Source organism: Monopterus albus, unplaced genomic scaffold, assembly GCF_001952655.1.
Source record: "Monopterus albus unplaced genomic scaffold, M_albus_1.0 scaffold127.1, whole genome shotgun sequence".
NCBI classification, from domain to species: domain Eukaryota; kingdom Metazoa; phylum Chordata; class Actinopteri; order Synbranchiformes; family Synbranchidae; genus Monopterus; species Monopterus albus.
In genome coordinates this window covers 1,962,611-1,975,866 of record NW_018128007.1, presented here as the reverse complement: position 1 = coordinate 1,975,866, position 13,256 = coordinate 1,962,611, and the positions used below count along the sequence as shown (strand labels likewise).

Genomic DNA, 13,256 nt, shown 5'->3' with positions numbered 1-13,256 from the left:
GAACTAACTTGTCAGCCTTCAAATTAATTTCTACTAAAGGGTATAAAATGAGTGGGGGAGCCGAATCAAGTAAGAAACCGCAGCCTGTTTGTGGTCAGACAATGTGGACACCGTGTCCTCCCAGCAGCCCACAGCTTTAGGTTATGAATCAGAAACTCAGCAGAGAGGGTTTAAAAATGCATTCCTGGATCTAGACTGTGTAGATTCATGACTGGATAAAATAAAACCCATAAAATCACACTTGATATTAAGGTCGTGTCCCCGTGTCTGGGCTCTTTGGGGCAGTGTTCACTGTGTGTTCAAAAGCACAGACATCCTGTCACTTGTGAAAGAATGGCCAGTGTTACGGCCCTTGGCGTCACGAATGAGCAGAGAGTCTCTACAGGTGCGGTATGTTTATTTGCAGTCGGCAATGACCAGCTTCGAGCACCGTGAAAACTGAAATACAGAATAAACGTATAGAAACACAAGTTTGCTACTTTAAAATATGTAAAAAATGTGACTAACAATTACGAGAAATATGACACTTTACAATCAGTGTATTTCTACAACCTTATACAAGTAAGAACACCATATTTCACAAACCTTGCTGCGCTCACCAAGGCCGCAATAAAACCTGGATACCTTAGTTGCGTCTTCGGCCTGAAGCACTACTAGCTTGCGTGTTTTCTGAGATAAAGATAGAACCAAAATGACGTGAACATATAGCGAGAAAAGTTACCAGAGAACTATGTAAGCATTTACATTAACAATAAGCATCAAACCAATAGACAAATCCCCAGTACGAACGACATTATGGTTTGCTTACATCCTCCACGAAGGTCATGAGGTGAGTGAAATGAAACCGGGAAAATATAACAATACAACACTTCCTCATTCACGTTCCGGGGCAAACCTCTTCAGCGCCCTTATGCTGAGTTGATGATAATAAATCTGAGAGGGGGCTTTACGGTCAGTTACAGGTAGTCTTAGGTCAGAGAGCTGGAGAGGACACAGAAACATCAGGAGAGCAGGAGGCCCAGTTCAGTTCAATTCAGTTCTATTCAGTTTTATTTGTATAGCACCAAATAACAACAAGAACAATCTCAAACACTTTACAAATTAAAGTCTAGACCTTATTATTATTATTATCATTATTGAGGGAAAACCCAACAAATCCCCCTTGAGCAAGCACTTGGCGACAGTGGGGAGGAAAAACTTCCTTTAACAGAAGAAACCTCCGACAGACCCCGGCTCTTGGTGGGCGGCCTTCTGCCTCGACCGGTTGGGGTGAGTGGATAGAGGAGAGACAAAAGAAGAAAAGCAACAAGACACAACAAACAATCAAACACTGGTCAGGTTGATGTGGCCAGTGACTTCTCATCATGGTCAGATGAAAGCTATATGAGCAACAAACCATGAACAACTATTCTTATCGAACAGCTTAGCTTATTCTATTTTAGTATCAGTTAGCTTTATTCTTTAGCTTATTCTACTCTTAAAGGTAGAGAGGGTGTCCGCCTCCTGAACTGAGACTGGGAGTTGGTTCCATAAGAGAGGAGCTTGATAGCTAAAGGCTCTGCCTCCCATTCTACTTCTGTGGACTCTAGGAACCACAAGTAAACCTGCACTCTGAGAGCAAAGTGCTCTGTTAGGATGATAAGGCTCTATGAGGTCTTTAAGATACGATGGAGCCTTGTCATTAAGGGCTTTGTATGTTAGGAGAAGGATTTTAAATTTTATTCTGAATTTTACAGGGAGCCAGTGGAGAGAAACTAATATGAGAGAGATATGATCTCTCTTGCTAGTTCCTGTCAGTACTCTGGCTGCAGCATTTTGGATTAACGGGAGGCTTTTTAGGGAATTATTGGGACATCCTGATAGTAAAGAGTTACAGTAGTCCAGCCTGGAACTAACAAATGCATGGACCAGTTTTTTAGCATCACTTTGAGACAGGATGCTCCTAATTTTTGCAATATTGCGCAGGTGAAAGAAGGCAGATCTAGAGACTTGGTTTATGTGTGATTTAAAGAACATATTCTGATCAAAGATGACTCCAAGGTTCCTCACAGTAGTACTGGAGGCAAGAGCTATGTCATCTAAAGTAACTCATCTGCATAGCAATGGAAATTTATGTTGTGCTTCCTGATAATATTGCCTAAAGGGAGCATGTATAAAGTGAAGAGTATTGGACCTAACACAGAGCCCTGTGGAACGCCGTGACTAACTTCAGTTTGTGTGGAACATTTGTCATTAACATGAACAAATTGAAATCTTTCTGATAAATAAGATTTGAACCAACTTAGTGCAGTTCCTTTAATCCCAATAACATGTTCAAGTCTCTGCAGTAAGATGCTGTGATCAGTGGTGTCAAAAGCAGCACTGAGATCTAAGAGGACAAGTATGGAGACAAGTCCTTTATCTGAGGCTAGGAGAAGATCATTGGTGACTTTCACCAATGCAGTTTCTGTACTATGATGGACTCTAAAACCTGACTGAAAATCCTCAAACAAATCATTCTTGTGCAAGTGATGTGTTGCTGTTTCTGAAGCTGTTGTACTTGATGAAACATCTGTGAGAGTTGTGGGAAGGATCTGATTAATTTTTTCTCTAATAGTTGTGATTTTATTTGTAAAGAAACTCAGGCCGGGGCTCGAACTCAGCAGTAACTCAGATTATACGTAGTATAAGGTAGTTTTACCAGATACAACATATCAAAGACAGCAAAATAACTACCAAAATATACCAAACTACAAAAGAGACACAAAACAAACACGCAAACTACAGGAACTACAACTCCTGTGGCTGCTCAATCTGTGACTGTCCATGTCTGTGCCCACCACTGATTTTCTTCATTGACTATTTTAGTTCAATTTCTAACGTGTCAGAAAGAACTGAACAATTCCCTAAAGCCCAAGGCGATGTCTGTACGTGTTTTGGTTACCATTCAACAAACCTGTATGAGGGTGTGTCTCCTTTAGTTACAGATCACTTTGTCTTCATCTGCTTTTACAACAGTTAATGAGCCTGAGCTATAAAAAGCTGCAGCAAAGCAAAAATAGAGATGTTGTGGATTTGGTGGGAGGACGTCCACCCACTTATTAGAACATTTGTGGAAGAGGTCAGCTTCCTGTCGCTGTCTGGAGGAGAACCCAGCCACAGTGAATGGAGGTTAATCGGTCATCAGTTCAGTTTGTGTCTGTTCTGGAAACAGTGAAGAAGGCTGCATTATAGATAGTGTGTGTTTCTGAGCCAGCTGTTAGAATGTGTCCAACTGTGTGGGTGCAATACCAAGTCTGCCTCCGAGCACCGAAATAAAAGTAGGTGCACCCTGGGTACTCCAGTCTCACGAATGATTGACCATGAATTTTGGAATTCTAATTAATAATTAAAATAGCAAAATAAGTGGAACATCTAGTAAAGCTATTAGCATTTCAATGTTATTATAAATGCATTACAACCAGGTTTATAGTGGAATAGTACAGTAATGAACAAAACTGGAGTAGGTTGAGAGCAGAGGCTGGCTTCACTTACATTTTTAGATATAACAACACCACCAATGACTAAAATATAACCAGGTTTATTATACACTAAAAGAACCGAAGTTACAGCTAGCACTGTGTGAGCAGAACAAACACAGGGCACATCCTGTTAAAGTCTTTGTGTTAGATAGAGGCACCATCTGCAGATGTGTACTTGTGTCTGTGTTGTGTACCTGGTGTTACTCACACTGTGGAGTCCAACACCAGTTTACACACTCACAAGTGGTGGTCCCCACCAGGTAAAACATTGACTTTTAGACTCTGGAATTTCCCCATTGTGGGATCAATAATGTTCTACCTACCTTAGACTGAAGACTTGGCTTAATGTCAGGGTGATGTTAAGGTAATGGATAAGGTCAGGGTGATGTTAAGGCAATGGATAAGGTCAGGGTGATGTTAAGGTTTGGGATAAGGTCAGGGTGATGTTAAGGTTTGGGATAAGGTCAGGGTGATGTTAAGGTTAGGGATAAGGTCAGGGTGATGTTAAGGTAATTGATAAGGTCAGGGTGATGTTAAGGTTAGGGATAAGGCTAGGGTGATGTTAAGGTAATTGATAAGGTCAGGGTGATGTTAAGGTTAGGGATAAGGCCAGGGTGATGTTAAGGTAATTGATAAGGCCAGGGTGATGTTAAGGTAATTGATAAGGTCAGGGTGATGTTAAGGTTAGGGATAAGGCCAGAGTGATGTTAAGGTAATTGATAAGGTTAGGGTGATGTTAAGGTTAGGGATAAGGCCAGGGTGATGTTAAGGTAATGGATAAGGTTAGGGTACGTCCACGTCAATGTGAGAGCGAGGAGGCCTCCAGGCAGGAGGCTCTAGTTTCTGACTTGAGCCTTTGAGCAAATGTTTTCTGTGAACTCACTCTGAACACTGAGATCTCAACATTAAAGTGCAGACGTGTGCAGCATTACTGAGCAGAGAGAGAGAGAGCATGTATACAAGACCTACAGTATCTTGACCATGAGCAAGGGAATAGAATGAAACCTATCGAGCACGACCTGTTTAGCATCCTCTAACACACAGTCAGGTAAACTCAGGGACAGAGTTTAAGTCAGTGGGGCCTGGGCACAGAAATATAAAAGACCCCCAACTTCTCCTGCACTTGTAGGAGCACGACTCACAGACTGAGCAGCCATGCAGTTTGTAGTCAGTTTGTGTGTTCTAGGAAAATATTTGTGATCAGAGCTTGTCATAGAAGAAAGTGTCATCTTGACTGTGACAGGGGATGACAAGTCGAATTCAGATGAATTCTTAAAAGGAAGTGAAAACATTACACATTACAATACAGAATGCTACTATCTCTATTATTGGAACATCGTATTTGTCTTCGATTACTGCCCTGCTTCATGTCACCTGTAAACACAGCTCAACTGCAGATGGCATGAAAAAGATCTTTAACACTGCAGTTCTGTTCCCAGATGACCTACAGCTACATGTATAGTGCCTGTTAGCACAGGTTCTGTGTATCAGTGTGTTCTCTTTATGTTTTCATCGTGGTTACAAATAAAGGCCAGATGAGATTAGTTTGTTTATTTTGCATGTAACTGTCAGATGAAACCTGGCTAGCAAGTTTAGAGGTTTAAGAAAAATTATATAAATATGTTCAATAAAGGGGTACTAAAATCATTTAAAATGATGCTTTAATAAAGTCTGGAGACTCGAGTGACAGATAGATTACACATTTTTAAAAAAGCAGCAGAAGCCATTAGACTTTGTCACTTTGCAAGTTAATGACTAAAAACCCTGGATCCTGGATTTCCCATACAACTTATAGCATTGATTCATCAAACCTACCTGTGGTCACAGGGCCAGCCTGGAACAGGGCCGTTCCTATTGTTAGGGTTAACTGTGAATACACACACAGAAGGGCTAGGTGAAGACAAAAGTCTTTATTGAAACACCGACTAAGTAAAATCAGTAAAAACAGCAAACAAAGAAAGCTAAGAGTTACTGGCACACATAAACAGATAGAGTAACAAATCAACAGAGACAACGGAGATGACTAAAGAGCACTCAAAATAATGCAAAAGCAAATAAAGCACAGCACATAAGGATCAAAACAAAGTGCAAACCTGACGCCTGATGTAATAGCACAAAAATGAAATAAAAAAAATCAGGGAGCAGACCAAACCAGAAACACGAGGCTCAGGAAATCTAATACAGAGTGGACAACCTGAAACTAACTCGACTAGAGTCCATGAACAAGAAAAGGGAATGAGGGGCTGAGTCCCCGGAGCATTGGGGAGGGCGGGAGAGCAGGCAAGATACCAGGAGGTTATGATGAACTATCAAAGAGCTGAAGGAGGTGAATATAAACAGCTGCACCAGGAAAGCAATGACCAACAGGTGGAAGTAAGGGAGCATTGGCAAGGGCAGAATCAAGCTGGGTCAGGTGAGGTTGGCACAACATGGGAAATAACTTCAAAATAAAAGTCTACATACAGGAAGTAGCAGGGGAACCATGAAGTCTTCAAGCCTAAGTTGAGTCAACCTGAGGACCCCATCAGGGTTACCTTCTCTGACTGCTCCAGAGCCCCAGAAAACACTGTAAGGAATAAAATATCATGAAAACAGCTGCATATTGCAGGTTGTGCCTGGAGTTTAGACAGGAGTTTAGCACTGTGCCCTCTGGTGGCAGCTGTTACCTGGCGGTGAATGAATGTCTCTGCTCCTATTTTGTCACAGCTGCGGAAATGGCTTGGTCGGTGCAGCAGGGTGAGATGACCGAGTACAAGAGGACTGTGATCAAACGGGACCTGGAGATGGGCGTGGTCATGACAGTGTTTCGGCAGAAGGCAGAGAGGCTCACTGTACAGGTCATAATGGAGACCCATCAGGTGGCATGGACACGCACCGCAGATAAGACTGATGGTGTCTGTGAGTATATGAAAAATACAAAATCATCATTATCATGTCATCATCTGTGTATATAGTTCTGAAAACACAGTGACAATACCTCCTCCCCATTAACACCACGGGGCTAGTATCTACTGTACAATTACTTTAATTTGACTAGTGTTTTGTTAGCTATAGCAGGGGTGTTCAAATGATTGTGGCCAAGTGACTACCACTGTGACTATGAAGCAACCTGAGGACCACTGTTGTGTGATGGATAGACCAGTGGGCACTGTCTTAATCCTGAAAGGCACAGTGGCTTTTGTAATATTTATATGTTCGAACTAATTTAATTATTCACAAACAATAATTAATACATAGAAATGTGTTTAGGTAAGGTAAAATAAGACTTTATTGACCCCACAATGGGGAAATTCCAGTGTTAAAATAAAATAAAATATAATGTGAATCCCATATTGGAAATACATTGTTGAATGCATGGGGACCACCTGGAGTGCCTTCATGGATCACCAGTGGGCTGCGGGCCACTGGTTGCAAACCCTTCAGCTATAGGATGATGTTATACACTTCTTAACAACATATTTATTGTTTCAGCTCAGTAGTATGGGTATCATGCACATGCATCCAGGTGACTAGTTTCACTCTCCACTTATCAACCATTAGTGATGGTAATGAGTGAGGAAGCACAGCAATGGACCTGCAAAGTCAAGAAGAAAAAGAGTCCAAGCTAGCAAACATGGATGTAAGCAATGCAGGATTTATAATATTCAGAAAGTCATTTTGTAAATGTGTTAAAACTCAAGAGGTTTGTCATTCAATGTGTGAGAAGCAGGAAAAATAGGCAGAACTGTCCACAGGACAACTTCAGTGTAACTGAGCTCCTTTAAAATGTTGGTTAAAGGTGAAACCACTACAGGACAGGAAAGTGAGAGGAAGGAGCCCACCCTGAAAAGGTTGCTTTGCAAAAAACACTTCACCACTCTATCACATATAGGACACATGCTGTTTGAAAACACGTCCGAAATGGAACAAACATACTGATGAGTTTAGCTACATCATTGGGTAACCAGACAGAGCGACACACAGCAAAATAATATCATCACAGCTGCAGCAGGTGCCACACTGGGGTGGCTGGGAGCCAGACTCCGGGGGGAAAATCATCAAGTTAGTGGGGACTACAACGCTTTCAGCTGGTGGGCATCAAACTAACGTAATTCACAATCACAAATTGATTTGGATGCTGCAGCAGACTTGCCTGGATGTGACTGGCTGATTATTAGAACTGAAAGTAGCAAATGAGTGACGTCCTTAGCTTAGCTAGCTGCTGCTGGTCACACTGGGAGTGCAGACGACACATTCTAGCAAAGGGTAGTGGTTTGAATCCTTATCATACTACTATAAACATACCAGTCCAGCAGAAAGAATGCCAGATCAGCTTCCCTCTTCTCCATCAACCCTCTGAAAGCTGAGCCGATATGACTTTATGATCTAAATCCAAATGTGTTGGTTTCTTCCTTCTCTTCAAAACTCTCTTTTCTTGTCCTTCATTTCATGTAGCTGTCACATCTAACACTGAAAACAGTAGCTTGTTAGCCTGCTAGTTAGCCATAAGAGTGTTACATATTGACTGGCAGCTGTGAGCTCCCACCCCTGATGGCGTGTTACCCTGGTCAAAAGCCTTTAGAATGGAAGATCTGTGCACTGCTGCCAGGCTGTGATGGGTCTGGATCACAGGAGCCTTTGACAGCAACTCTCCCCATTAAAATATGTTTTGATGGATGTTTCTACTAAAAGTATTTTGAAATTACTACACATTAAAGTTTTAATTTAATCGCAAAAATGTACCACAATCAAACATCCATTTAGCATCAGTGTATTGTAATAGTGGTAGAATTCTCAGATGCAACTATGAAAAGATCCTGCAAACCAAAAGCTTCTGGACACCACTAAGGGCCACTGGGGATAACTGACCCTTTAACTGGTATCTTTAGTTCATCGGCCAAAAACTGAAAAAGCTGTGGAGAAAAATGTTACACTGGCAGAAACGCTATTAATTAGTATGGTGTTGACAGCAGTGTTGTTTGCATTTAGCTGTTTGGATGTTTTATGTCATCTGTCATAATAGGTTCCTAGAAATCCTGACTTCAAATGTCTGTGGGCAAACCAAATTTGTGATGACACAAATCTGAGAGCTAGTCACAGCTCACTATGCAAAGGCAGAGTTCAACAGTGCCTGCTGAAACCTGATACCTAAGACCTCTGACCTCTGACCTGGGTCAGCCAGAGCTCACTGTTGAGTGATAGGAGTGTGTTTACTAAAGATAAATATGCCTTTGTGTACAGTTGTTGAATGTAAACCAGGCTTCTTCTTCTTTACACTATTTATATAATTACTGTTTAGTAGCTAACACTGAGATGCTGGGAGACACAAGCTCATCAGCTACGGTTTTGGCTTCTGGCAGCAGCCTGAGTGCTGTGGTTAGCCAGCTGGTAATAATGACACTAGCTCCCGGTCAAGGTCAAGGGTTTATTGTCATTGCACAGTGAGGAAACGTGTTTCCCTGTACAATGAAATACTTCTTCTGCTAACGCAATGGTCACTCTCTAGATTAACTTTTGGATCAACTTTAAAAATGAAGAGATGGACTGAGTAGTGTGCCGCCTCCGTCTCCAGGAAGAGAGGTCAGAGACGGAGGCGGCACACTACTCAGTCCATGCCATAACTCCAGTATTTTGGTCATGACGCCAATGCTGTGATGTCGACGCCGCTTTTGTTCCTGTTCTCAAGCGGGTCGGCTGGGACACCAGCACCGCTTCTGATTCTGTTCCCGGTCTTAATGTCCCCTCTGGTGTGGCTGCTCAATGCCAGTTGGGCAGAACTGATGAAGCCTCTTGGATGAGAGGTGAAACGTCTACTACCTAAAACCAAGTCCAGATGATTTCCCTACATTTTTTCAGCTTACTATGACCTGGATGACTGAGAATTTGCACGGACACTCAGCACTAATTCTTAATCCCCAGCGATGCTGGTGTGTCTCCTGTCCCACATTACCTGCTGTGTTCCTGATCTGTCGTCCCACCAGCCTAACTTCACTTGCCTGTGAGTTTCCGACCATTCTGCGACACCATCGCCATACCAGTCTGACTCAACTTGCCTGTCAATTCCTGACTCCCCAGTGATGCTGCGCCCCACCTGCCCTGCTCACTGCCTGTGGGTTCCTGACACCACAGCTACACTTTTATCCCTTGTGCTCTTATTATTTAATAAAGTATTTCTAAGCTTCTTCATCATCCTGGTCTACATTTTGGGTCCTAACCTAGTGTGAAAATCATAACAGGTATGAGACACTTATCACTGCTGGAATATTAAAGCTGCATTAACTAATTTCTCCTTATGTTAACCCTGTGCCTGTGTGGGTTCTCTCCGGGTGCTCCAGTTTCCTCCCACAGTCCAAAGACATGCAGGTTAGGTTAATTGGCAACTCTAAATTAGACTTCATCAGGAGGGGCATCCAGCATAAAACATGCCACATTTAGCATGCGCATCATCAGCTGGGTGGCAACTGATGATTTGCTGTGGCGATCTCTAATGGGAGCAGCCGAAAGTAGAAGATTAACTAATTTTCCTTGTCATTTTCAACCATTAAGGGTGAAGTGAGAGTCAAAACAAATTCAAACAGTATCCCCTCCTCATTCTCCTTTTTGCCCCTCCTGCCCTGTCTGTGAAAGTAGGCCATACTGTATGTGGTCAGACAGCCAGAGACAGTTGTGGTAGTCAGGTGGAGCAGCAGTAACTAATGTATACAAAATGTAGAGGCCACAGAGCCTGTGGTTTTCAGTGGCACTGCAGCGACATAATGTCAAATAAATTAAATGTCAAATTACACTTTAGCGATATGTATGTCTGATGTTGTTTGTAGCAGATGTATCTGCAGTAACACAAGCAAATTACACCGAGGAATGTTTTTTCCCAGTAGCACTAATGTTCCAGTCACAGACACATTGTGTTCAGTGTTGCATACTTGACACACATAACATTTGCCAATGCAGCTTGCTAATGATGCAGACATATACAGTTTAACCAGCTACAGTACTTGCCCGTCTAGCACAAAGAAAACCACATCTGTGTCAAGTTTTAGTCTTTCGGATGCTTCTAATGGTCTCCCTCTCTGACACGCCAAACCAATGTTAACTCTGATGTTGCCTCGTTCATTGTCGCAGTCTTTCTGTGCCACAGAATGCGGCCTCCTGGGTGGAACAGCTCCGCTCCCACCCTGGGTTGTACCCCCACAAGGAGTCTCCACAGTCTGTCTGAAATTAGCCATAATGGTTTGAAAAATGCATCTTATAACCTCGGATCAGCGGGCGCATGGAAGAAGTGTGGTGCAGGTTTTAAAAAGCCGGCCACCGAGGACAAGAAATAAACAGAAGGCCTGAAGACAGGAGAGTGGTGTGGGGGTGAGGGGTTAGTACAGCAGGGAGACAACACTTCTAGACAATTTTTAATTTGAATTACTCAAATTTGAACAAAATTTTAGTTAATGCAGCTTTAACAGCAAAGCACAGATGTATGACAGGCAAGGCTCACCGCTGAACCAAGTGCTGACAACCTACTTCTGTGTGAACTACTAACTTTAGATTAACGCTACATTTTGGATCAGCTGAGATAATAAAGAGATACTGACCTACTCTTCAGTATTATGAGATGGTATGAGGCATGTCCTATGCCCTACAGAATGCTAACCATAGTAACAGTAATACAAGTAATACAGCACTTGTGTTTTGTAATTGCAGCTAAAGATGAAATTATGCCTTCCCCAGAGACGATGATTTACAAAGGGCCTTCTTCAAAACAACCCCAAGAAATGTCTGTGCTGTGTTTCAGTGGACCTGTTTGAGATCAGAGAGATCCGTCCAGGGAGGAACTCCAAGGACTTTGAGCGCTTTAGAGATGGCAAGGACAAACACGAAGAGAATACCTGCTTCACAATCTTCTATGGCTCACAGTTTGTTCTCAACACCCTCAGTCTGGGAGGTAATGGCTTTATTTTTAAATATGTTTCTAGTCTGGTGTTCATTTTGAGAAGAAAGCTCATTCTCATGGAGGAGACCAAAATATTAATGTTTGTGTAGAGTAAGTACAGAGTAGGCCAAGCTTAGCATAAGGACTGCAGGATGAGATAAAAGAGCTAATCTGGCTCTGTCCAACATTGTCCTCAGTTTTGGATAGAGCCAAGTTAGCTAGTATCAACACCTCTAAAGCTCACACACTGGCACAGTGTCATCCACCCAGTACTCCGGTCCATCACGTGATTTGCACCATACAGTCAGTGAGCACAGGTTTTGGAATTAATTTCATGCTATGAAACTACAAACTGTGGAGTTTACATTTTTGTTAGTATACAGGTTAACAAACGGCATGCGTATGTAACTGCACTGGCTGTGCAACTTATTAGTGTAACCTAACTTTATGCTTATAAACCTCAGGAAAAATATGTGCATAAAGCAGTTTCTCACCATTTCCTAGATTTCCCATATGATAAGGTCTGACAGACAGTTGCACACTCTGGAGGACTCTACATTCCGTGTGCCTTTTGCTTCAGGAAGTATGTTGAAATGTTGAGCAACTCTCCTCATGTAAAGCGAGTTCAAAGGGCAAACATTTCCTACTCAGCAGAGCTGATGTCTGATCTACCGTTCCTCATCCACAGAGTATCACAGTGATACATGTGTTTCATTTTCTAGCTGATTCTGTGGAGGAGGCTCAAAAATGGCTGACAGGACTAGAACTGCTGAGGGAAGAGACACTGGCTGCATCAACTCCAGTTCTTATAGAGAGGTAGGCACACACACAAACACACATTCTGCACATATTCACATAGTCCTTAGTAATAAAGACTTATCCCATCACTGTGTTGTTTCTCCTACAGTTGGCTGAGGAAGCAGATGTATTCTGTCAATCAGACAAAGACAAACAGGTAGTGTATATAAATATGACCAGGTTATACTGGCTCTAGGACATACAGTAAACAATATAATCAGTATTGTGTCTGACACTGGTATTATATGACTTTGACACTGGTATTATATGATTTGATAATACCTTTTTCTTTTACCATGTTAAGTCCTTATCAGTAAAAAGAGTATTGTCTAATCCAATTTCAGTATGTCAAAAAAAAAAAAAAAACCTATAGGAGCTCATGTAGAGAAATCACCTCTGTCAGAAGTGGTGAAAACTTTTGTTTTTCTTTCCTAAATACTTTACACACAGTATCACATCTGAAATCCATTAAAAGTTATATTTATGAGAACTAGCAGGATAATAATACTTCAGCATGTGGCCAGATCAATCTCTGACAGCTCTTTGTATGCGCTCCAGCATCTCCATGAAGGAGCTGAAGGCTCTGCTTCCATTGCTCAACTACAAGGCCCCCAGCTCTCGTGCTCTAAAAGATCGATTCCTGGTACTCTTCTTTTTTTCTCTTTATATTGTGTCCTCATCATTGTTTTCTCTAAGTGCTTGTTAGGGTGTGTTCGAACACAGAGTGAGCGAGCAAATAAAAAGCGGACCCAGGTGGCTGGCTTCGGTGCAAGCAGTGAGGTTTATTTACAGTGAAGGTAGTGACATATATACAGGAGGAGTAATGAGGTAGATGACCGGGTGTCGATCAGCAGCAGCAGAAAAACAGTCAGTGGTATGGTGGATGATGATGTACCGGGCTGCGGACGCAGAGGTCACTCCTGGGCTGGTTGAGGTGGAGGTGATGATGGCTGTAGACAGAAGAGCAGGGATAAACTGGGTAAGGGAGACTGTGCATCGACCTGGGAGGCGGTGGCTGGTGGTGTAGATTAAATCCAGGGGGGTCCAGAGGAGAGGTC

The 13,256-nt window shown here is 42.4% G+C and overlaps 1 protein-coding gene and 1 long non-coding RNA gene across 2 annotated transcripts in view; one reads left to right on the top strand and one right to left on the bottom strand.

Annotated features, from left to right (window-relative positions):
- Positions 1 to 13,256, top strand: part of plcg2 (phospholipase C, gamma 2) — a 61,143-nt gene that overhangs the window by 10,088 nt on the left and 37,799 nt on the right. The window contains exons 2-6 of the mRNA XM_020612722.1: positions 6,207 to 6,398; positions 11,263 to 11,412; positions 12,123 to 12,216; positions 12,308 to 12,355; positions 12,757 to 12,841. Coding sequence (XP_020468378.1) covers positions 6,215 to 6,398; positions 11,263 to 11,412; positions 12,123 to 12,216; positions 12,308 to 12,355; positions 12,757 to 12,841 — 561 coding nt within the window. The 5' untranslated portion in view covers positions 6,207 to 6,214. The remainder of the gene's footprint in view (positions 1 to 6,206; positions 6,399 to 11,262; positions 11,413 to 12,122; positions 12,217 to 12,307; positions 12,356 to 12,756; positions 12,842 to 13,256) is intronic.
- LOC109967272 (uncharacterized) lies at positions 7 to 956 on the bottom strand. Its single transcript, XR_002275905.1, has 3 exons — positions 809 to 956; positions 586 to 669; positions 7 to 438 (listed from the first exon to the last, which is right to left on the bottom strand). It is a non-coding gene; the product is annotated as an uncharacterized LOC109967272 (long non-coding RNA).